General features: G+C 57.9%; 3 protein-coding genes across 6 annotated transcripts in view; 1 reads left to right on the top strand and 2 right to left on the bottom strand.

Annotated features, from left to right (window-relative positions):
* FLNA (filamin A) overlaps nt 1-7,232 on the bottom strand; it is a 61,811-nt gene extending 54,579 nt beyond the window's left edge. Inside the window, exons 1-3 of the mRNA XM_085046278.1 lie at nt 6,976-7,232; nt 4,782-5,154; nt 621-869 (exon numbers count right to left, since the gene is read on the bottom strand). Of these exons, the coding sequence (XP_084902404.1) occupies nt 621-869; nt 4,782-5,121 (589 nt within the window). The 5' untranslated portion in view covers nt 5,122-5,154; nt 6,976-7,232. The remainder of the gene's footprint in view (nt 1-620; nt 870-4,781; nt 5,155-6,975) is intronic.
* A 1,367-nt stretch (nt 7,233-8,599) lies between these two features.
* On the bottom strand, nt 8,600-15,711 carry HAUS7 (HAUS augmin like complex subunit 7). Of its 4 annotated transcripts, none has more exons than XM_085046516.1 (11): nt 15,555-15,711; nt 14,630-14,748; nt 13,931-13,989; nt 13,466-13,527; nt 12,898-12,983; nt 12,689-12,811; nt 12,537-12,606; nt 11,678-11,875; nt 11,028-11,103; nt 10,035-10,092; nt 8,600-9,312 (listed from the first exon to the last, which is right to left on the bottom strand). In XM_085046516.1, exons 1-10 carry the CDS (start codon nt 15,597-15,599, stop codon nt 10,043-10,045), a joined length of 888 nt encoding a protein of 295 aa, XP_084902642.1. In that variant the 5' UTR covers nt 15,600-15,711; the 3' UTR covers nt 8,600-9,312; nt 10,035-10,042. The 4 variants fall into 4 exon arrangements, with proteins under 4 accessions (XP_084902642.1, XP_084902643.1, XP_084902644.1 ...); XM_085046517.1 differs by having other exon boundaries at nt 12,689-12,802; XM_085046518.1 differs by having other exon boundaries at nt 12,898-12,953.
* Nucleotides 15,712-15,821: 110 nt separating this feature from the next.
* CCNQ (cyclin Q) lies at nt 15,822-21,156 on the top strand. The gene is made up of 5 exons (XM_085046513.1): nt 15,822-16,055; nt 16,591-16,777; nt 17,440-17,572; nt 19,192-19,485; nt 20,832-21,156. Exons 1-5 carry the CDS (start codon nt 15,953-15,955, stop codon nt 21,042-21,044), a joined length of 930 nt encoding a protein of 309 aa, XP_084902639.1. The 5' UTR covers nt 15,822-15,952; the 3' UTR covers nt 21,045-21,156.
* The last annotated feature ends 263 nt before the right edge of the window (nt 21,157-21,419 follow it).

Below are 21,419 nucleotides of genomic sequence, written 5' to 3'. Positions count from 1 at the left end.
GCCCCTGGGGAAGATCCCTGGTGTCCCCAGTGTCTCTCACTGGCTGTCACCCAGTGCTCCTAGTGCCCATCCCAGCATTCCCAGTGTCCCCAGTGTCCCCAGTGTCCCTCACCGAGAACACAGCTGTCACCCAGTGCTCCCAGTGTCCATCCTCTGTATCCCCAGTGTCCCCAGTGTCCCTCACCAGGCGCCCAGCTCTCCCGCTCTGCCAGTCCTTGCTGAAGTTGGTGATGGGCAGTGTCCCTAATGTCCCCAGTGACCATCCCAATGACAATCCCCTGTATCCCCAGTGTCCCCAATGTCCCTCACCAGGGGCACAGCTGTCCACCAGAGCTCCCAGTGCCCTGCCACTCTGCCAGTCCTTGCTGAAGTTGGTGATGGGCAGTGTCCCCAGTGTCCCTAGTGTCCATCCCATAGCTCCCAATGTCCCCAGTGACCGTCCCCAGTGTCCCCAATGTCCCCAATGTCCCTCACCAGGTGCACAGCTGTCCACCAGTGCCCCCAGGGCTCTCCCGCTCTGCCAGTCCTTGCTGAAGTTGGTGATGGGCAGTGTCCCCAGTGTCCATCCCATAGCTCCCAATGTCCCCAGTGACCATCCCAATGTCCCCAGTGTCCCTCACCAGGTGCACAGCTGTCCACCAGAGCTCCCAGTGCCCTGCCGCTCTGCCAGTCCTTGCTGAAGTTGGTGATGGGCAGCTGCGGCAGCCGGTTCTGGATCCAGCCCAGCAGGCGCTGCTTGGGCGTTTGCCGCTTGGCTTCCTCCTCATCCTCCTCGTCCCACATGGGCATCGAGATGGAGTAGTGCAGGATGAGTGTCCAGATCAAACCCAGGATCAGCTTCAGGTTCCCATCCACGATGGCTTTGCTGTCTGTGAGGGGACAATGTGACATTGGGGACATTGGGGACACTGGGATATCAGGGTTATCGGGGATATCAGGGACATTGGGGACATTGGGGACACTGGGGACATTGGGATATCAGGGTTATCAGGGACATTGGGGACACGGGGACATTGGGGACACGGGGACATTGGGGACATTGGGGACAATGGATTATCAGGGTTATCAGGGACATTGGGGACAATGGGGACAATGCAGTAGTGCAGGATGAGTGTCCAGATCAAACCCAGGATCAGCTTCAGGTTCACATCCACGATGGCTTTGCTGTCTGTGAGGGGACACGGGGACATTGGGGACATTGGGGACATTGGGTTATTGGGGGTATCAGGGACATTGGGGACAATGGGGACATTGGGATATCAGGGTTATCAGGGACACAGGGGACACGGGGACATTGGGGACACTGGGGACATTGGAGATGTTGGGATATGAGTGACACAGGGACATTAGGAACATCAGGAGTGTTTGGGGACACCAGCAGGGACATGAGGATATTTGGGAAATAGGGGCCGTGGGGGGATATGGGGACATTGGGGACACCCTGGGGGACATTGGGGACACCCTGGGGACACCTCAGAGGGACAGGGGAGTCAGCAGGGGAGGTGACAGCTCAGTGCCAGCGCCAGGGTGGGGACAGGACCTGCAGGGCAGAGCCTTGGGGACATCTGGGGACACCTTGGGGACACCTGGGGACACCTTGGGGACATCTAGGGACACCTGAGGACACCTGGGCACACCTGGGGACACCTTGGGGACATGCAAGGACACCTGGGCACACCTGGGGACACAGCCCAGAGGTGACAGTAAAGTCCAAGAGGTCCCACTGGGGACAAGGAGGGTCCCAGGGGTGCAGTGACCCTGCCGGGGCTTTTGGGCTCCCAGGGGTGTCCCCAAGTCCCTTTTTTAGGATTTTTGGGCTCTCAGAGGTGTCCCCAGGCTGTCCCCAAGTCCCTTCCGGGTCCCAGCCGTGTCCCCACGCCCCGGTGAGGTTTGGGGTGGCAGGGAGTGTCCCCAACCCCTGTGATCCTAATAACGGGTGGTTTTGGGTTTGTCCCCAAACCTGTCACTGCTGTTGGGTTCTCAGCGCTGTTTGTCACCGCTCTGCGGCTCTGGGGCTTTGGGGTTTTGGGGTTTTGGGGTGTGGCTTCACCCAGCGGGTGGCTTTGGGTCCCTGGGTGTGTCCCTTTTGGGGTTTTTGGGTCCCTGGGTGTGTCCCCAAGTCCCTTTTGGGGTTTTTAGGGTCCCAGGGTGTGACCTCACACCCCATCAGCGCTTTCGGGGTGTCAGGGCGACTCCCCAGTTCCCAGCACTGGTTTTAGGGTCCTTTTGGGGCTTTTGGGGTCTCAGGGCTGGTTCACACTTCCCATTACTGGTTTTGGGGTCCCTTTTGTGACATCCGGCTGTGTCCCCAGTTCCCATTACCGGTTTTGAGGTCCTTTTTGGGGTTTCAGGGTCTCAGGGCCAGTTCCCAGTTCCCGTTACTGGTTTTGGGGTCCCTTTTGGGGTTTTTGGGATGTCTGGCTGTGTTCCCAGTTCCCATTACTGGTTTTGGGATCCCTTTAGGCTTTTTGGGGTCTCCGGATGTCCCCAAGTCCCTTTTGGGGTCTCGGGCTGTCCCCAGCTCCCCTCCGCCCCCTCTGGGGGTTCAGCCCCCCTCCCCACCCCCCTCGCGCGGTTTTTGGGGTGGGCGTGGCCTCCTCCCGCCCCGCCCCGCGGTTTGGGGGGTTGGGGGCGTGGCCAGGGTGGGGGATGGGCCGCGGCCCCTCCCCCCCGCGCCAGCATTTTTTGGCCATATAAGGGCTCAGCCAGGGCCGAGGCCACGCCCACTGCCACGCCCACCCGAGACCCCCCCAAAAAACCCCCAAATCCCCCCCAGACCCCCCGGGAGCCCCCCGACCCCAACGGCGGCGCCCCCTCCCCAAATTCCTGCGGCGGGAGGGGCGGGGGGACCTCCCCCCCCCCGGGTTTGGGGTCCCGAATTTGGGGAGGGGTCGCCAATGGGGGGGGAGGGTCTGGAATTGGGGGGGGTCCCCAATGGGGGGGGAGGGTCTCCAGCGGAGCACCGCGGGGGGATTTTGGGGAGGGGTCCCCGCAGAGCCCCGCCCACCGCAATGTGGGGAGGGGTCCCCAAAACCCCCCCGGGGGAATCCCATAAAGGGGAGGGGGCTGCAGTGACCCGGCGCGGTGCGACCCCTCCCCAAATTCCGGGGTCACCCCAACGACCCCTCCCCACAATTCCGGGGTCACCCCAAAGACCCCTCCCCAAATTCCGGGGTCACCCCAACGACCCCTCCCCAAATTCGGGGTCTTTTTTGGGGAGGGGTCTCCGTTTGAAGCTCCCCCCTCGGGGACCCCTCCCCATTTTGGGCTCCGGGGGTCTCCCACCCAACCCCCTCCCCCAATTTTGGGGTCTCCCAGCAGCCCCCTCCCCATTTTTGGGGTGGCCCAGGACCCCCTCCCCAATTTCCGAGCTTTTTTTGGGTCTGGGGGTTGCCGCCCCCTCCTCACCATTAAAATCACTCCACCTTCCCCTCCCAGCGACCCCTCCCCATTTGGAGCTCCGGGGGTCTCTCAGCGACCCCTCCTCACTTTTTAGGGTCCCCCAGCAGACCCCTCCTCATTTCCGGCCCCCCCCGAGCCCCCTCCCCAAATTCCGAGCCCATTTTGGGGAGAATTCTCCACTTTTCCATCAACACGAATCACTCCCATTTCCCGTTTTCCCCAAAATTCCAACTCCTATTCCCTCCTCACCCCCAAAGCCTTTTTGGGGGGTGGTCGCGACGCCCCCTCCCCAATTTCCGACTCCCTTTTATGGCACATCCACTTCTCCACCCAAAAAAAACCACATCGAGCTCCTTTCTGCCCCAAAAATCCGAAATTCCAACTCCCCCGTAACTCCCACTGCCCTCATCCTCCTCCCCACACCCCAAACCTTTTGGGGCGGTGGTCTCACGCCCCCTCCCCAATTCCTGGCAGGAAATCTTGGGGTTAAAGAGGACATTTTGGGGAGAATTCACTGCTTTTTCATCAACAGAAACCACTCCAACCTCCCCTCTCCTCCAAAATTCCAACTCCTCCAAACTCCCACTCCCCCTCCTCCTCCTCCCCACACCCCAGACATTTCGGGGCGGTGGTCTCACGCCCCCTCCCCAATTTCTAGGAGCAAATCTTGGGGTTAAAATGGACACTTTTGGGGAAAATTCACTGCTTTTTCATCGCCACAAACCACTGCTCTCTCCCTTTTCTCCAAACTAACTCCTCCATAGCTCTCCCTCCCCATCTCCCCCCAAACCCCACGCCCTCTCTGGGGGTGGTCGCACGCCCCCTCCCCAATTCCCAACAGCACATTCCAGGGTCCAAGGGGACTCTTTTTGGGGAGAATTCACCACTTTTTCATCAACACAAACCACTCCGAGCTCCTTTTTCCTCCAAAACTCCAACTCCTCACTCCTCCCTCCTCCTCCCCTCACCCCAGACTGCTCGGGGCGGTGGTCTCACGCCCCCTCCCCAATTCCTGGGAGCAAATCTTGGGGTTAAAGAGGACATTTTGGGGAGAATTCACCACTTTTTTATCACCACAAACTGCTCCAATCTCCTTTTTCTCCAGAACTAACTCCCCCATAACTCCCTCTCCCCCATCATCCTCCCCCCAGACCCCACGCCCTTTTCGGGGGGTGGTCGCACGCCCCCTCCCCAATTCCTAACAGCACATTTTAGAGTTAAAATGGACACTTTTGGAGAAAATCCACCACTTTTTCATCACCACAAATCTCTCCAATCCTCCATAACTCCCCTCCTCCTCCTCCCCACACCCCAAACCCCGGCTCAGCGCTCTCACCCCAAAACCCCCTCCCCATAAAAAACCCCCAAAATCTCCTCACCGATGGACACGAGCTTGATGTTCTCCCTCTCCAGGAACTCCAGCGCCACCGAGACGTTCTCGAGCTGCATCTGGCGGAAGGTCGGGCGCGCGTTGTACTTGCGGCCCATCTGCTTCTGGCTGAGCACCTCGAGCAGCGCGATCAGCCGCAGCCCGTCGCCCAGGTCGGTCTGCAGGTTGCCCACGCGCTTCTGCACGCATTTCAGGTGCTCGTTGCACCAGCGCGTGAAGGTGTTCTGCTGGATTCGCTTCCAGGGCGCGTCCTCCGCCAGGTCCTTCTCGGTGGCGGGCATCTCGGCGGGATCGGCGCTCGGCTCCGCGGGGCGACCCCGCCCGGCCATGGTGGGCGTGCGGAGGGGCGGGCAGGGGGAGGGCTGCGGGAGAGAGGGAGGGGAGAGGAGGGAGGGGGAGAGGGAGAGGGGGAGAGGGGTTTGGTTAGCGGGGAGAGGTCCTGATAACGGGGGGAGATCCTAATTACGGGGGGAGAGCCTAACTACGAGAGAAAATCCTAATAACGGGAGAAAATCCTAATAACGGGGGGAGAACCTAACAACGGGAGGAGATCCTGTTAACTGGGGGGAGATCCTAATAACGGGGGGAGAGCCTAATTGGGGGAGGAGATCCTGTTAACGGGGGGAGATCCTGTTAACGGGAGAGTGCCGGAATGGATCCCAAAAGAGCGATCCTAAAGGGGATCCTAAAAAGGGGAGGATCCTAAAATGGGGGATCCTAAAAAGGGGAAGATCCCAAAATGGGGGATCCTAAAGGGGATCCTGAAAAGGGGAGGATCCCAAAATGGGGGATCCTCAAAAGGGGGAGTGCCGGAATGGATCCTAAAGGCAGAATGGAGATCTGAAAAATGGGAGGATCCTAATAACGGGGAGAGTCTCAGAACGGCGAATCCTAAAAAGGGAGATCCTATTAACGGAGGAGACTCGGGATGGATCCTAAAAATGGGATTCTAAAGAGGATCCTAAAAAGGAGGATCCTAAAAAGGCGGAGTGCAGGAATGGAGGAACGTGAGTGATAACGGGCAGAGCCCTGGAATGGATCCTAAACCCAGAATGGGGATCCTAAAAAGGGGAATCCTATTAACGGGGATTGCCGGGATGGATCCGAAAATGGAGAGCATCCCGGAATGGGGATCTGGAAAAGAGAGATCCTAAAATGGGGGAGAGTGAAGCCGGAATGGGAATCCGGAATGGGGATTGGAAAAAGGGGAATTCTGTGAACGGGAGAGTCCCGGAATGGATCCTAAAGGCAGAATGGAGATCCGAAAATGCGAGGATCCTAATAACAGGGAGAGTTCCAGAACGGCGAATCCTGAAAAGGGAGATCCTATTAACGGGGGAGACTCGGAGTGGATCCTAAAGGCAGAACGGGGATCCGAAAAAGGAGATCCTATTAACGGGGGAGTCCCGGAATGGATCCTAAAAATGGGAGGATCCGAAAATGGGGAGCATCCCGGAATGGGGGATCCTAAAGAGGGGGAGCCACGTAAAGGCAGACCCCAATAACGAGGGAGGCCCTGAGCGTCCCCAGCTGGGGACCCCAATAATGGGGGATTCCCGCAGTGAGGAACCCCCTGAGCATCCCCATGGGGGATCCCAAAAATGGGGAATCCCGATAATGGGAATCCCCACAATGAGAGACCCCAATAGTGGGGAATTTTGGTGGGGAATAGTGGGTGCAGGACCCCCAAAACTGAGGGGTTCCCACCATGGGGAGACCCCAGACCCGCCGGGGAGATCCCCCATCCCAAATCCATCCCAAACCGGGGGGTTTCCACCACAACGCCCCACAGGGGTCTGTCCGAGGGGATCCCCCACCCCAAAAACAGCGTCACCCCTTTTCTGCCAGCGCAGGAGGACCCCCAGACCCATTGCGGGGGTCCTTAACCCCATCCGGGGGTCTCCCAGCCCCGTTTCTCGCCCCCGGCACCCCCAGACCCCCAAACTCGGGGCGCTCCTCGCTCCCCCCACCCTCCCAAAGCCCCCCAAGCGGGGTTCGGGGGTCGCCGGGGGTCAGTGCCCGGTGCTCCCAAGGGTCACTGCCCGGTGGCACCGGCGGCTCGGCGGTGCTCGGGGGTCCTCGGGGCTCAGCCCGGGGGGGTCCCGGTGGTCTCGGGGGGTCCCGGTGGTCCCAGGAGGCTCCCGGTGGTCCCAGCACGGCTGGCAGTGCCGGGGGGTCCTCACCTGGTGCTCCCGGTGGTCCCGGGGGGTTCCGGTGCTCCCGGCAGCGGCGGGTCGATCCCGGGGGTCTGTCCCGGTGGTCCCGGGCTGGGTCCCGCTAGTCCCGGGGGGTTTCAGGCAGTCCCGGGTGCTCCCGGGACGGTTCTGGGGTGTACCCGGTGGGGTCCCGGGGGTGGTTTGGGTGGTCCCGGCGGTCCCGGGGGGTTGGGGCTGCTCCCGGCGCTGCCGGGCTGTCCCGGGCTGTCCCCTCCCGGGCTGTCCCGGTCCCGGTCCGGTCGCTCGCGCGGCGCGCGCGGAGCCTTAATTGGTAAGGAGCGCGCGGAGCTCCGCCCAGGGGGGTGGGAGGGGCTGGGGGGGTCTGGGGTGTTTGGGGTGGATTTGGGGGATTTGGGGTGGGTTTGGGGGGGTCTAGGGACCCCTCAAGGTGGGCACTGGGATCTGGGGGGTCCCCGGGGGGGGAGGGTTTGGGGACACCTCTGGGGGGATTTGGGGAGGGGCTTGGGGGGTCCTGGGGGGGATTTGGGGCTTTACGGGCACCCCATGGGGTGGGTGGGGCTGTCTGGGGTCCTGTGGGGTTCACCCTGTAGGGTGTGGGGCCCACGGGGGGTCACAGGGCCCTAGGGGGTCCCATGGGGTCTCACAGCACCCTATGGGGTCCTGTGGGGCAGGACGGAGCCCTGCGGCCCCTATAGGATGCAACAAGGCCCTATGGGGCTCTGTGGGGTCTCACAGGGTCCTATGGGGTCCCATAGGGTGCTATGGGGCAGGATGGACTCATGGTGCCCTATATGGCATTCCAGGGCCCTGTGGGGTCTCACAGGGTCCTTTAGGATCTCCCAGGATCCCAGGGGGCTCTGTGGGGTATGATGGTCCCATGGGGTCCTATAGGGTGTCACAGGATCCCATAGAGCTCTATGGGGTCTCACGGGTCCTATAGGGTCTCCCAGGATCCCATAGAGCTCTATGGGGTCTCACGGGTCCTATAGGGTCTCCCAGGATCCTATGGGGCTCTATGGGGTCTCACAGAGCTCTATAGGGTGTGATGGGTCCCATGGGGTCCTATAGGGTCTCAGGGGGCTCTATAGGGTGCAATGGGCCCTATGGGGCTCTATGGGGCTCTATAGGGTGCAATGGGCCCTATGGGGCTCTATAGGGTCCCCCAGGCTCCCCCGGGGCTCCCCCAGCCCCTATAGCCCCATAGGGTCTCCCACCCCCCAGCTCTGCTCCCCTTTGGGGTCAGGAATTTGGGGAAACCGGAAAGTTCTGGAGAGTTCTGATAACGGGGGGAGGAAATGGAGGCGTTAATTGGGCTAATTAGGGAAAGGGTCGTTATCGGGGGTTCCGGGGTAATTAGGGCTAATTAAGGAAAGGGTGGGGAAGGGGGTAATTAGGGGGTTCATTAAAGGGCAGCTTCGTTATGGGGTTAATTAGGGAGGTTCATTAACGGGGGGTCATTAGGGGGTTCTTATGGGGAGAGCTCTGGGGGTTCATTACAGAGTTAATTAACAGGAGGGTCATTAACAGGAACTCATTAATGGGAGAGTTAATTAATGAGGAGCTCATTAGTGGGGTTCATTAACTGGGGAGTCATTATGGGGATTCCTAAATGGGAAATCATTAATGAGACTCATTAATGAGGTTTAATTACAGCGATGCCATAATTAACAGTGATGCCATTTAATTAACGGTGCTCTGGGCCACGCCCCCTGGCCACGCCCCCTTGGCCACACCCACACCTGTGCCGTGCCCTGGGCGGGCTCAGGTGACACCTGTGTCACCTCCCCTGGCCACGCCCATTTGTGCCACACCCCCTGGCCACGCCCACACCTGTCACACCCCCCTGGCCACGCCCCCAGCTGTGTCACCTCCCCTGTCACAAACCACACCACACAGGTGACACCAGAGCAGCGTGTTGGACCTGAAACTGTCACACACCTGGGCAGGTGTGACACCCGGGGACAGGTGTGACACCTGAACAGCCACGTTAGACCCCAAACCATGTCACACACCTGGGCAGGGGGGACGGGGACAGGTAGGACAGATTTGGGGACAGGTGTGACACACCCAGGGACAGGTGTGACACAGAACACGCCAAGACACACGTGACACACGCAGGTGTCACACGCAGCCAGGTGACACTCAGGTGTGTGACAATCACAGGTGTGTCACCCCCATGTCATTGTGGCACACACTGCCACAGGTGTCACACACACTCACAGGTGGCACAGGTGTGTCACACTCGTGTCACACTCATGTCACACTCACAGGTGTCACACACACACAGGTGTCACACCCGTGTCCCCTCCGTGTCACACCTGAGGCTCCCAGCTGCAGCCACACCTGCAAAGACACCTCTGGTCACACCTGGGATTTCCCCTTTTTTAGGGATTTTCCCCTATTTCTTTAGGGATTTTCCCTGTTTTGAGGCACAATCCCCTTTTCCAGGGATTTTCCCATTTTTTAGGAACAATCCCCATCATTTTTAGGGATATTTCCCTTTTCTTTACAGACAATTCCCCATTTTTTAGGGACAATTCCCATTTTTTAGGACCAATCCCCCTTCCCTTAGGGATTCCCCTTTTTTTAGGGTCAATCCCCTTTTTCCCATTTCCCCCCTTTTTTTAGGGAAAATCCCTCATTTTTCGGGGACAATGGTACAAAATCCCCTTTTTCCCCATTTTCCCCCCAAATCCCAAATTCCCCGAGGGGGGGTTCACCCCCCTCCCCTCCCCCCAACCCCCAAAATCCCCAAATCCCTCCCCGCCCCATCCCGATGATCTCATCCCGCCCGGAATCCGGGGGGGTGGTGACATTGGGGACATGGATGACGTCACGGGGGGGCGGGACCCCCCTGCCCCCCCCCCGGCTGGAATTCGGGGCTGAGTCACTGGGATTTGGGATAAACACCAAACCCGCTGCCCTTATAGGGCCAGAAAACCCTGCGGGACCCCCCCGCGCCCCCCCCGGCCCCAAAAATAAATCCCAGGAATTCGGGAGGTCCTGAGGGAGATCAAACCCCCCCTGAAATCCCAAAAATCCTCAATTTAACCCCAAAACCTTACCGGGGGGGTCAGACCGGAGCGGGGTGGAAGCGACGGGAGATTGGGGGGATTTGGGGTTCTGGGGGGAAAGGGAAATTGGGAAATGTGAATTATTCTCGTTCCTATAAATACCCCAAAACCTTTAAATTCCAACCCCCCAGAATGGCCCAAATGCCCCAAAATGGCTCCAATCCTACAAATGCCACCCCCATCCTATAAAAATCCCCCCAATCCTATGAATTCCACCCCAATCCTAAAAAAATCCCCCCAAAAACCCTAAAAAAAAAAAACCAATCCCCCCAAAAAACCCTAAAAAAACCTCCCCAAAGAGCCATAGAATCCTCCCCCCAAATAAACCCTACAAAACCCCCCAAAACCCTAAAAGAAATCCCTAAAGATTCCCCACCCCATAAAATCCCTCCCCCCCAAAAAAAGCCCTAAATCCCCCAAATTGTTCCTCACCCCCTCAGAGCCAAGGGGTTTTGGGGGATTTTGGGGTTTTTTTGGGGTTGGTTTTGTGGGGGTTTTGGGGTTTTTTTGACGCAGATTTTGGGGCTGTTTTGGGGCATTTCTGGGGAGTTTTTGGGGTTGTGTCAGGTCAACTTTTGGGGTTTTTTGGGGGTTGTTTTGGGGCAGTTTTTGGGGTGGCTTTTGGGGTATTTTGGGGCAGGTTTTGGGGTATTTCAGGGTGGTTTTTTGGGGTGATTTCTAGGGTATTTCAGGGCCATTTTTAGGGTACTTCAGGGTAGCTTTTGGGGTATTTTGGGGTCGTTTTAGGGGTTATTTCGGGATGGTTTTTGTGGTAGTTTTTGGGGCATTTTAGGGTGGGTTTTGGGGTATTTCAGGGTAGTTTTTTGAGGTTATTTCTGGATCTTTTTTAGGGTATTTCAGGGTCGTTTTTTTAGGGTGTTTCAGGGTGGTTTTTGGGGTATTTCAGGGTAGTTTTTGGGGTTATTTCTGGATGGTTTTTGGGGTATTTTGGGGTGATTTTAGGGTTTTTCCCCCCAGACTCACGGATCTCGTCGCTCGCTCCCCCCAGCTCTGTCACCTCCCCTGCCGCGGCGCCGAGCTCAGCCAGAGACCCCAAAACCTGGGGAGCCCCAGGGGGATTTGGGGTCACAGAACCCCCAAAACCCCCCAGGGACCCCAAAACCCCCCCAAGGACACCCCCAGCCCCATTTCGGGACCCAAACTGCCCCAGGGATCCCCAAAATCCACCCCAAGCTGAGCCCCCCACCCCAAATTACCCCCAAAATCCCTCAAAACCCCCAAAACTCCCCACCCCAAACCCCCAAAACCCCACAAATTCCCCCAAAATACCTCCAAATCCCCTCAAAACCCCAAAATCCCCAAAACTCTCTCCAGCCCAATCCCCTCCCCAAAATTCCACCAAATCCCCTCAAACTCCCCCAAAACCTCCCAAAATTCTCCCAAATCCCCTCCAAACCCCCAAATTTCCTCAAAACCCCCTCTCCCCAAAACCCCAAGCCCTCCCCGAATTCCCCCAGAACGCCCAAAAATTCCCCTTAAAACCCCTAAATTCCCCCAAAACCTCCCAAAATTCCCCAAATCCTCCAAACTCCCCAACCTCCCCCAAAACCTCCCAAAACTCCCAAACCTCCCAAAATCCCCCAAATCCCCCCAAATCCCCCCCAGCCCCTCACCTGGCTCAGCCCCCGCAGCCCCCTCCCCACATTTTGGCTCGGGGGGCCGCAGGGATGCTTTTGGGGTTTCTCCCTTGGGGCTCCCAGGGGATCCCGAAGCTCTGAGACCCCAAAAGCTGCGATCAGCGAGGCCAAAGTGCCCCCCAGGACCCCCAAATTCGGGGGGGAGGGGGGCGGGGAGACCCCCAGGGCGGAGAGCTGAGGGGAGGAAGAGAAAAAATCCCAAAAAAATCCCCAAAAAAACCCCAAAAATTTGCACCGAAATGACCCCAAACCCACCTGGAGGGGCTTTGGCCCAAAATTTCCCCCCAAACTCAGCAGGGATCCCAAAAATCTTCCCCAGGGGGGTTCAGGGAGATCCCAAACCTTCTTGGGATTCCCCAAATCCTCCCCAAGTGACCCCAAACTCTTCCAATCCCCCAACTCTGACCCCAAATCTCCCCAAAATCCTCGAATTCCCCCAAACCTCCTCCCAAATTCTGCCCTATAGGACACAGGGATGTCCCAAATCCCCCCCAAGTGACCCTAAATTCCCCCAAATTGACCCCAAAACCACCTAAATCCCACCCAAGTGACCCCAAATTCCCCGAAATCTCCCCGAAGTGACCCCAAATAATTGACCCCAAACCCCCCCAAGTGACCCCAGATCCCCCCAAAATTCTCCCAAATCCCTCCCAAATAACCCCCAAATCGACTCCGAGACCCCAAAACCCTCAAATCCTCCCAAGTGACCCCAAATTGACCCCAAATCCCCCAAAAGCCCCCCCCAAGTGACCCCAAATCCCCCCAAATTGACCCCAAAATCCCCCAAGAGCCCCCCAAGTGACCCCAAATCCCCCAAAATCCCCCAAATCCCCACCTCAGCCTGCAGCTGCTCCAGGCCCTGCCTGAGCTCCCCCAGCTGCACCTGCAATTCGGGGAGGGGTCTCCTGGGGGCAGAAAATGGGCTCAGGGGGGATGTTTGGGGGGATTTTGGGGGATTTCTGGGGTGGGGGTGACCCCCAAACCCACCTGGGCCTGGGGGGGCTGTCGGGGGGCTGCAGGGGAACTGGGGGAGGCTCTGGGGGTCTCAGGGCTGCTCCTCCCTCGGGGGTCTCCAGCAGCTCCAGCAGGAACTGGGTGCTTCTGGTGGAGCTTTTGGGGGAAAAACGGGATTTTTAGGGGGAGTTTGGGGATTTTGGGGTCTGGGGGTGGGTTTGGGGTGGGTTTGGGGTCCTGACCTGGTTTTTTGGGGGTCTCTGAGGGGGGGAGCAGCGTCCAGCAGGTCCTGGAAGAACTGCAGTTGCTGCTCAGGGGGGGCTGAGCCCTAAAGGAGACCCCAGACCCAAAAGAACCCAAAATTTGGTCCCAAATCCCAAAAATCCCCCAAATCCCCCCAGTTTTCCCTCTCTGGGCATTGCCAGCCCCCCAAAACCCCCCAGAAAACCCCAAAATCCCCCAAATTCTCCCCAGTTTTCCCATTCCCCACCCTTTCCAACCCTTCAAAAACCACTAAAACTCCCAAAAATCCCTAAATTCTCCCCAATTTCCCCACCCCCAGCCCCCCAAAACCCAAAAAAAACCCCAAAATTATTCAAAACCCAAAAAAATCTCCCTAAAAAAACCCAAGAATTCCCTCAACCCCCCCCCAAAATAGCTCAAAAAAGCCTCAAAATATTTAAAAAAAAAATCAAAAAAATCTCAAAAATGCCCCCAAAGACCCGAAATCCACAAATCCCTCCCAAATTTTCACTCCCCAGGTTTTTCCAGCCCCCCAAAACCCCCAAAATCCCCCCAAAAAATCCCAACCTCCACCAGGGCGAGGTCATCATCCCCACAGAGCATCAACTTGGCTCCCAGTTTGGCCAGTTCTGGACAAGGAGGGCAACTGGTTAAACTGGGGGGGAACTGGGGGGTTTTTTGGGGGGAATTTGGGGTCTGAGGGGGATTTTAGGGGGCTGGGAGGGGAAATTAGGGGGTTTTGGGGCTTTTGAAGGGTTGGAAGGGGAAAGGGGAGGAATTTGGGGGTTTTTGGGGTGTTTTGGGGTTTCTGGGACGATTTTTGGGATTTTTTAAGGATATTTTAAGTGCGTTCAGAGAAACTTTTAAGGTTTGTCAGGGAGATTTCTGGGGATTTTGAGAGGATTTTTGGGGTTTTTTTAGGGTGGATTTTCGGGAGGATTTTGAGAAGATTTTTGGGGGGTTTTGGGGTTTTTTTTGGGGGGGAATGTTGGGTTTTTTTGGGGGTTTTTAGGGTGTTTTTGGGTCTCTCACCTCTCATTCTCTCATCCTCAGGCAGAGACTCCAGCTGGGCAGCGAGGGGAGGGTGAACCCTGGGGAGATTTGGGGTTATTTGGGATTCCCAGGACCCCCAAAACCCCCAAAAATCTCCCAGTTTTGGGACCATTCCCCATTCCCAACTCCCCCACCCCTTCCAGCCACCCCAAACCCCCAAAAAAACCCCAAAAATCCTCTCAAAGCCCTCAAAAAAACACTCAAAAATTTCCCCCAACGTCCCCAAAATATCCTCTAAAAAATCCAAAAAAAATCCCAAAAAACCCTCAAAAAATCCCTCAAAAAATAAAAAAAATCCCCAAAAACCCTCAAAAAATAAAAAAAAACCCTCAAAAAAATTCAAAAGATCCCTCAAAAAAATCCACAAAAAACCTCAAAAAATCCACAAAAACCCCTTAAAAAATCTCAAATCCCCCTCAAAAAACCCTCCAAAAAATCCCCAAAAAACCTCAAAAACTCAAAAAAAAACCCCTCAAAAAATCCCCAAAAAAACCTTTAAAAATCCCAAAAAACTCCCCAAAAATTCCAAAAAACCTCAAAAAAACCTCAAAAAAATCCCAAAAAACCTCAAAAAAATCCCAAAAATCCCTAAAAAATATCCCAAACCCCCCCCCGGACCCCTCCCCAGTTCCCCTTTTCCCTCCCCCTCCCCAGTTCGGGCTCTCCAGGTTGGGTTACCGGACACAAATCCACTCCAGCAAAGCCTTCCGGAGCTCCGAGGGATGACAGAGCAGCTGCAGAGCCTCGGGGGGAGAAACCGGGAGAGAATCCGGTACCAGCGCGGGGCACGCCAGGGCCTGGGGAATAACGGGGGAAAATAGGTTAAAATGGGTTAAAATAGGTTAAAATGGGGCTGGGGGCGGCAGACACCCCCGAGGAGGTGACCAACCCCGAAAGGAGGTGACAAACCGTGAGGGGACAGGGAGGAACCTGCGGGGCTGTGAGGGGAAATCGGCCTGAGGGGAGGGAGGGACAGAGAAACCCGCAGGAGGGAGATCCGGAGGGACAGAGGAGATTTTAGGATCACCCGAGAGCCCTCAGGACCACCCAGGATCCCTCAGGAGCCTTCAGAACCCCTCATGACCACCCGAGACCCCTCACGCCCCTTCACAATCCCTCAAGACCCCTCAGGACCCCTCAGGGCTCTTCAGGACCACCCGAGACCCCTCAGAACACCTCACAACCCCTCACGCCCCCTCAGGACTACCCGGAGCCCCCCGAGACCACCCAGGATCCCTCAGGAGCCCCCGGGATTCCTCAGAGCTCCTCACGACCCCTCAGGACCACCCAGAATCACTCAGAGCCCCCCGACACCCCTCACGCCCCCTCAGGATCCCTCACACCCCCTCACGACCCCCCAGAACCCCTCAGGACCACCCGGAAACCCTCAGAACCCCTCACGCCCCCTCAGGACTCCTCAGGACCACCCGCCACCCCTCACGCCTCCTCACTACCCCTCAGAACCCCTCAGGATCCCTAACAACGCCTCACATCCCCTGCCGCCCCCTCAGGACCAGCCAGAACGCCACACTACCCCTCACGACCCCTCAGGACCCTCAGGGTCTCTCCCACCCCCTCACTATCCCTCCCGCCCCCTCAGCACCTCCAGCCGCTCCACCATCGCCGCCGCCGCCTCAGCCGCCGCCATTTTTCCCGCCCTCGGCGCTGATTGGCCGCCGCCTTCCCGCCCCTCTTTCTGATTGGTTCTCCCTCCCGCCGGGCCCTCACGCACCGCGCTGCCATTGGACGCCGCTCCGCCGGGCTCGACTAATCGGAGCGCTTGGCGTCCCGCCGGCGAGCGCGATTGGTGGGTGGTGGCGTTTGAGCTCCGCCCCTCCCGGGCTCTCTCGGCCAATCGGAGAGCGCGCTGGGGGCAGCGTGACCCGGAAGTGCTCGGCGCGCGCCGCGGGGCTGCCGGTGCTCTGAGCGCCGCGCGGCCTGCGCCCAGTGACGTCACCGCGGCGGGTTTGTGACGTCACCGGAGCGGTAATACGCCCCGCCATGACGTCACCGCCGCGGGCCCTGACGTCACGCGGCCCCCCCGAGCCCGGCGGGGCGGAGGCTCGCGCGCGGTTCCGAATCGCGCGGTTCATCATGGAGGCGGGTAAGGAGGGTGTGACGTCATCGGAGGGGTGCTGACGTCATCCGGGAGGAGGGGTGGCGTCGCGGGGGTGAGGCTGGGGCTGGGCTCGGTGGCGATGACGTTTTAGTGACGTCACAGCGATGCCGTAGGGCCGGAATGGGCTTGGTGATGTCACAGTGACGTCACAGGCGGGAGGCGGGGCTGGGTGACGTCATGATGGCGTTACGGTGACAGCATGCTGACATGGCTGGGCTCGGGGACAGCAACTCCCCAGGCGACCCTCAGGTGACACAGGTGACCCTCAGGTGTGACACAGGTGTGACACAAGGGTGACATTCAGGTGACATTCAGGTGACCCCTGGTGTCCCCAGGTGTGAAGCTGGGGCTGGGTTGGGTCAGTGACTCCCCAGGTGACACTCAGGTGACACTCAGGTGACACTGAGGTGACACTGAGGTGTCCCCAGGTGTGAAGCTGGGGCTGGGTTGGGTCAGTGACTCCCCAGGTGTCCCCAGGTGACACTCAGGTGACACTCAGGTGACACTCAGGTGTCCCCAGGTGTGAAGCTGGGGCTGGGCTCGGCGGCTCTGGCCACGGCCTGCGGCTCGTTCCACGCCTTCGCGGCGGCAGTGTCACCTGGGCAGCCGCAGGACAAACACCTGGTGGCTGCTGCTGCTCTCTTCGTGGCTGCCAAGGCGCAGGGCACGCCCAGGAGGGCCAGGGACGTCCTCAACGTCACCCTCAGGTGAGAAAACGGCCCCAGGTGAGTTTAAAATTACCTCAAAGTCACCTCAATGTCACCCTCAGGCGAGAAAAGTGTCCCCAGGTGAGTTTAAAGTACCCCAAAGTCACCCTAACGTCACCCTCAGGTGACAAAAACAGCCCCAGGGAACCCAAAAACGTCCCCAGGTAAACCCAAAATACCCAAAAAGTGCCCCAAAATCGCCTCAATGTCACCCTCGGGTGAGGAAAGTGTCCCCAGGTAACCCAAAAATAGACTAAAACCTCCCAAAGTCACCCTAAAGTCACCCTCAGGTGAGGAAAACAGCCCCAGGGAACTCAAAAATGTCCCCAGATAAACCCAAAATACCCAAAAAATGTCCCAAAATCACTTCAATGTCACTTTCAGGTACGAAAATGTCCCCAGGTAAACCAAAAACTGCCCCAGGTAACCCAAAAATGTCCCCAGGTAACCCAAAAAGTGCTCCAGGTAACCCAAAAAGTGCTCCAGGTAACCCAAAAATACTCCCAAATCACCTCAATATCGGTTTGGGGTAGGAAAATGTCCTCAGAAAACCCAAAAATACCCCAAAAAACACCTCAAATCCCCCCTCAGAGTGCCCCCAAACCCCCCCAAATCCTCCAAAAAATCAAAAAAAATCCCAAAAATCCCCAAAAACCCCGCAGGTGCCTCCAGCCCGGCTCTGCCCCCCCCGCCCTGGACGGGAATTTTTGGGTTCTGCGCGACAGTTTGCTGCAGTGTGAGCTGCTGCTGCTGCGGGTGCTGCGCTTCCGGCTGCCCCTCGCCCACCCCCACAAGGTGAGACCCCAAAAAAACCTACCTGAGACCCCCACGGGACCCCCAAAAAAATCCCGAAATTCTAGGACCTCCCGAAGTCCCAAAAATCCCATAAAAACCCCATAAAACTCCCCGAAATCCTGTAATTTTGGGGATTTTCGGCGCTTCCGGCTGCCGCTGGCCCACCCCCACAAGGTGAGACCCCCAAAAAAACACCCCTAAAACCCCCACGGGACCCCCAAAAAATCCCGAAATTCTGGGACCTCCCCAAGCTCTGAAAATCCCATAAAAACCCCATAAAACTCCCAAAAAACCCATAATTTTGGGGATTTTTGGCGCTTCCGGCTGCCCCTGGCCCACCCCCACAAGGTGAGACCCCAAAAAAACCCACCTGAGACCCCCAAAAACACACCCAGAAAATCCCGGAATTTTGGGATCCTTACAAGCCTCGAAAATCACCCCAAAACCTCCGAAACTCACTAAATTTTTGGGATTTTCGGCACTTCCGGCTCCCCTCGCCCACCCCTGCCGCCCCTCCCCAAAAAGCGGATTTGGGGGATTTTTGGGACATTTTGGGGAGATTTGGTGTGGAGATCTCTCCTGTCTTTCACAGGGGATTTTGGGGGATTTTTAGGCGGCTTTTGTGAGGATTTTGGGGGATTTTGAGGGATTTTTGGGCTGATTTTGGGCTAATTTCAGGCTGATTTTGGGCTGATTTCGCTCTATTTTCGGGCTGATTTTGCGCTAATTTTGGGCAATTTTGGGGGGGATTTTCGGGCTATTTTTGGGCTTATTTTGGGCTATTTTCGGGCTGATTTTGGGCTATTTTCGGGCTATTTTCACTCTATTTTCGGGCTGATTTGGGGCTCATTTCGGGGTCTCTCCCTCCCCCAGTACCTGCTGCACTACCTGCTGGCCCTGCGGTGGGAGGGGTACCCCAAAAAGGACATTTCGGGCTGATTTGGGGGGATTTGGGGCTATTTTCGGGGGGATTTCGGACTAATTTTGGGGGGATTTCGGCTCATTTTGGGGTCTCTTTCCCCCCATACAGTACCTGCTGCAGTACCTGCTGGCCCTGGCGCTATTTTCGGGGGGATTTGGGGTTCATTTTGGGGGGATTTCAGGCTGATTTGGGGTCTCTCTCTCCCCCAGTACCTGCTGCAGTACCTGCTGGCCTTGGGGTGGGAGGGGTCCCCCAAAAAGGACATTTCGGGCTATTTTGGGGGGATTTGGGGCTATTTTTGGGGGGATTTCAGACTAATTTCGGGGGGATTTCAGGCTGATTTGGGGTCTCTCAGTCTCCCCAGTACCTGCTGCAGTACCTGCTGGCCCTGGGGCTGATTTCAGGGAGATTTCGGGCTGATTTCGGGCTGGTTTTGGGGGGATTTCTGGCTAATTTTGGGGTCTCTCTCTCCCCCAGTACCTGCTGCAGTACCTGCTGGCCCTGGGGCTGTTTTTGGGGGGATTTTGGGCTGATTTCGGCTAATTTTGGGTCTCTCTCTCCCCCCAGTACCTGCTGCAGTACCTGCTGGCCCTGGCGCTGTTTTTGGGGGGATTTGGGGCTGTTTTTGGGGGGATTTGGGGCTCATTTTGGGGGGATTTCTGGCTAATTTTGGGGTCTCTCTCTCTCCCCCATACAGTACCTGCTGCAGTACCTGCTGGCCCTGGCGCGCTGGGGGAGGGGCGCGCGGCGCGGCGCGGCTCTCGGGGGTCCCTGGGGTGTCCCTGGGGGTCCCTGGGGTGTCCCCGGGGGTCCCTGGGGCAAGCTGCCGGGGGTCTCCTGGGCTCTGCTGCGGGACGGAGCTGCCGGGGGGCTCCACCTGCGGCACCCCCCAGCCCACCTGGCGGCCGCGGCTCTGCACCTGGGCATGCAGCTCTGCGGCTTGGGGACACCGCCGGGGACAGCGCCGGGGACAGCGGGCCGCTGGTGGCAGGTGGGGGGCGGGGAGGGGGGGGGTTTGGGGGGAATTTAGGGGTTTGGGGGAGATTTGGGGGGATTGGGGTGGTTTAGGGGTTTAGGGATATTTTGGGGCATTTGGGGTGTGGGGAGGGGGCTTGAAGGAGAATTTGGGGATTTTGGGGGGATTGGGGGGCTGGGAGGGGATTTGGGGGAGTGAAGGGGTTTGGGGGGCTTTGGGGTGGTTTGGGGACATTTTGGGGATTTGGGGTGGGGAGGGGGTCCTGGGGGGATTTGGGGGATTGGGGGGATTTTGGGGAAGTGGAGGTGTGGGGAGGGGATTGGGGGACTGGGAGGGGGTTGGGGGTTTGTGGGGGATTTGGGGTGTGGGGAGGGGAGTTGGGGGGAATTGAAGGGGTTTGGGGGATTTGGGGTGGTTTAGGGGGGTTGGGGACATTTTGGGGGGCATTTCGGGGATGGGAAGAGGTCCTGGGGTTTGGGGGAGTTTAGGGGGTTTTAGGGGGTTTGGGGACAGTTTGGGGGATTTGGGGTGTGGGGAAGGGGATTGGGGGAGCTGGGAGAGGGTTTGGGAAGGGATTTGGGGGAATTTGGGGGGTTTGGGGGAGATTTGGGGTGTGGGGGGGTGTGGGGAGGGGATTGGGGGAAGTTCTTGGAGGGGTTTAGGGATTTGGGGGTCAGAGGGGATTGGGAGGTTTAGGGGTTTGGGGACAGTTTGGGGGATTTGGAGTTTGGGAGAGGTCCTGGGGGATTTGGGGGGATTTTGGGGGGATTGGGGTGTGGGGAGGTGGATTGGGTGGGATTTGGGGAGTGGGGAGGGGATTGAAGGGGTGGGGAGGGGGATTTGGGGTTTTGGGAGGGGGATTGGGGAGGATTTGGGGTTTTTTTTAGCAGATTTGGGGGGATTTGGGGTGCGGCAAGGGGGTCCTGGGGGGCTTTGGGGGGATTTGGAGAGTGTTCAGGGAATGGAGAGGAGGATTCCGGGGGTCCCGAGGAGATTTTGGGGGGATTTTCGGGGGTCCCGAGGGGTTAACGCCCCCCGTGCCCCCCCAGGTGCTGAGCTCCCCAAGCTAGAGGGGATTTGGGGGATTCTGGGGAAGTTTTTAGGGTTTTTGGGGTCTTGGGGATTTTTGGGAGTCACGGGAATTTTGGGGTGGTTTTCGGGGGTCCCGAGGGGGGGTCCCGATGTGTCTGTGCCCCCCCAGGTGCTGAGCCCCCTCTCCCCCAGCTCTATGGGATTTAGGGGAAGTTTTTAGGGTTTTTGGGGTCTTGGGGATTTTTGGGATTCTCGGGAATTTTGGGGTTTTTTTGGGGGGATTTTTGGGGGTCCCGGGAGGCTGACAGGACCCCCCCGCGCCCCCCCAGGTGCTGAGTCCCGGGCTGAGCCCCCCCGAGCTGGAGAGCATCGTCGGGGAGCTTTTGGGGATTTACAGCCTGGACACCCAGGTGGGGGGAGGGGCGGCCTGCAGCCCCCCCCGCGCGCCCCCCGCCCCTCCCCCCCCGCTGCCCGAGCCCCCTCCCAAAAAAAACCCCAAAGACGGAGAGACCCCCCCCAAAAAAAACCTCCCAAATCCCTGACAGAGCCTGAGACCCCAAAAAAACCCCAAATAGAATTGGGACCCACCCAAAAAATCCCCTCCCCAGCTCCATCCAGAGCTGGAGACCCCCCAAAAATGAGGTGAGACCCCCCAAAAAACCCCAAAAATGAGGTGAGAACCCCAAAAACCCCAAAAACAGAGGGAATCCCCCCAAAAAATCCCACAGTGAGATGAAACCCCCACCCCAAAAAATCCCCCTCCCCAAAAAAACCCCACAGAAAATTGGGAACTCCCCAAAAAAAATCCCAAAGATGGGGAGAGCACCCCAAAAAAACCCCAAATAGAATTGGGACCCCCCCCAAAAAAATCACCTCTCCAGACCCATACAGACCCCGAGACCACCCCAAAAATGAGG

Source organism: Lichenostomus cassidix, unplaced genomic scaffold (assembly GCF_008360975.1).
Source record: "Lichenostomus cassidix isolate B80296 unplaced genomic scaffold, HeHo_3.0 HiC_scaffold_40, whole genome shotgun sequence".
NCBI lineage: Eukaryota > Metazoa > Chordata > Aves > Passeriformes > Meliphagidae > Lichenostomus > Lichenostomus cassidix.
This window is presented reverse-complemented; position numbering and strand designations above follow the sequence as displayed.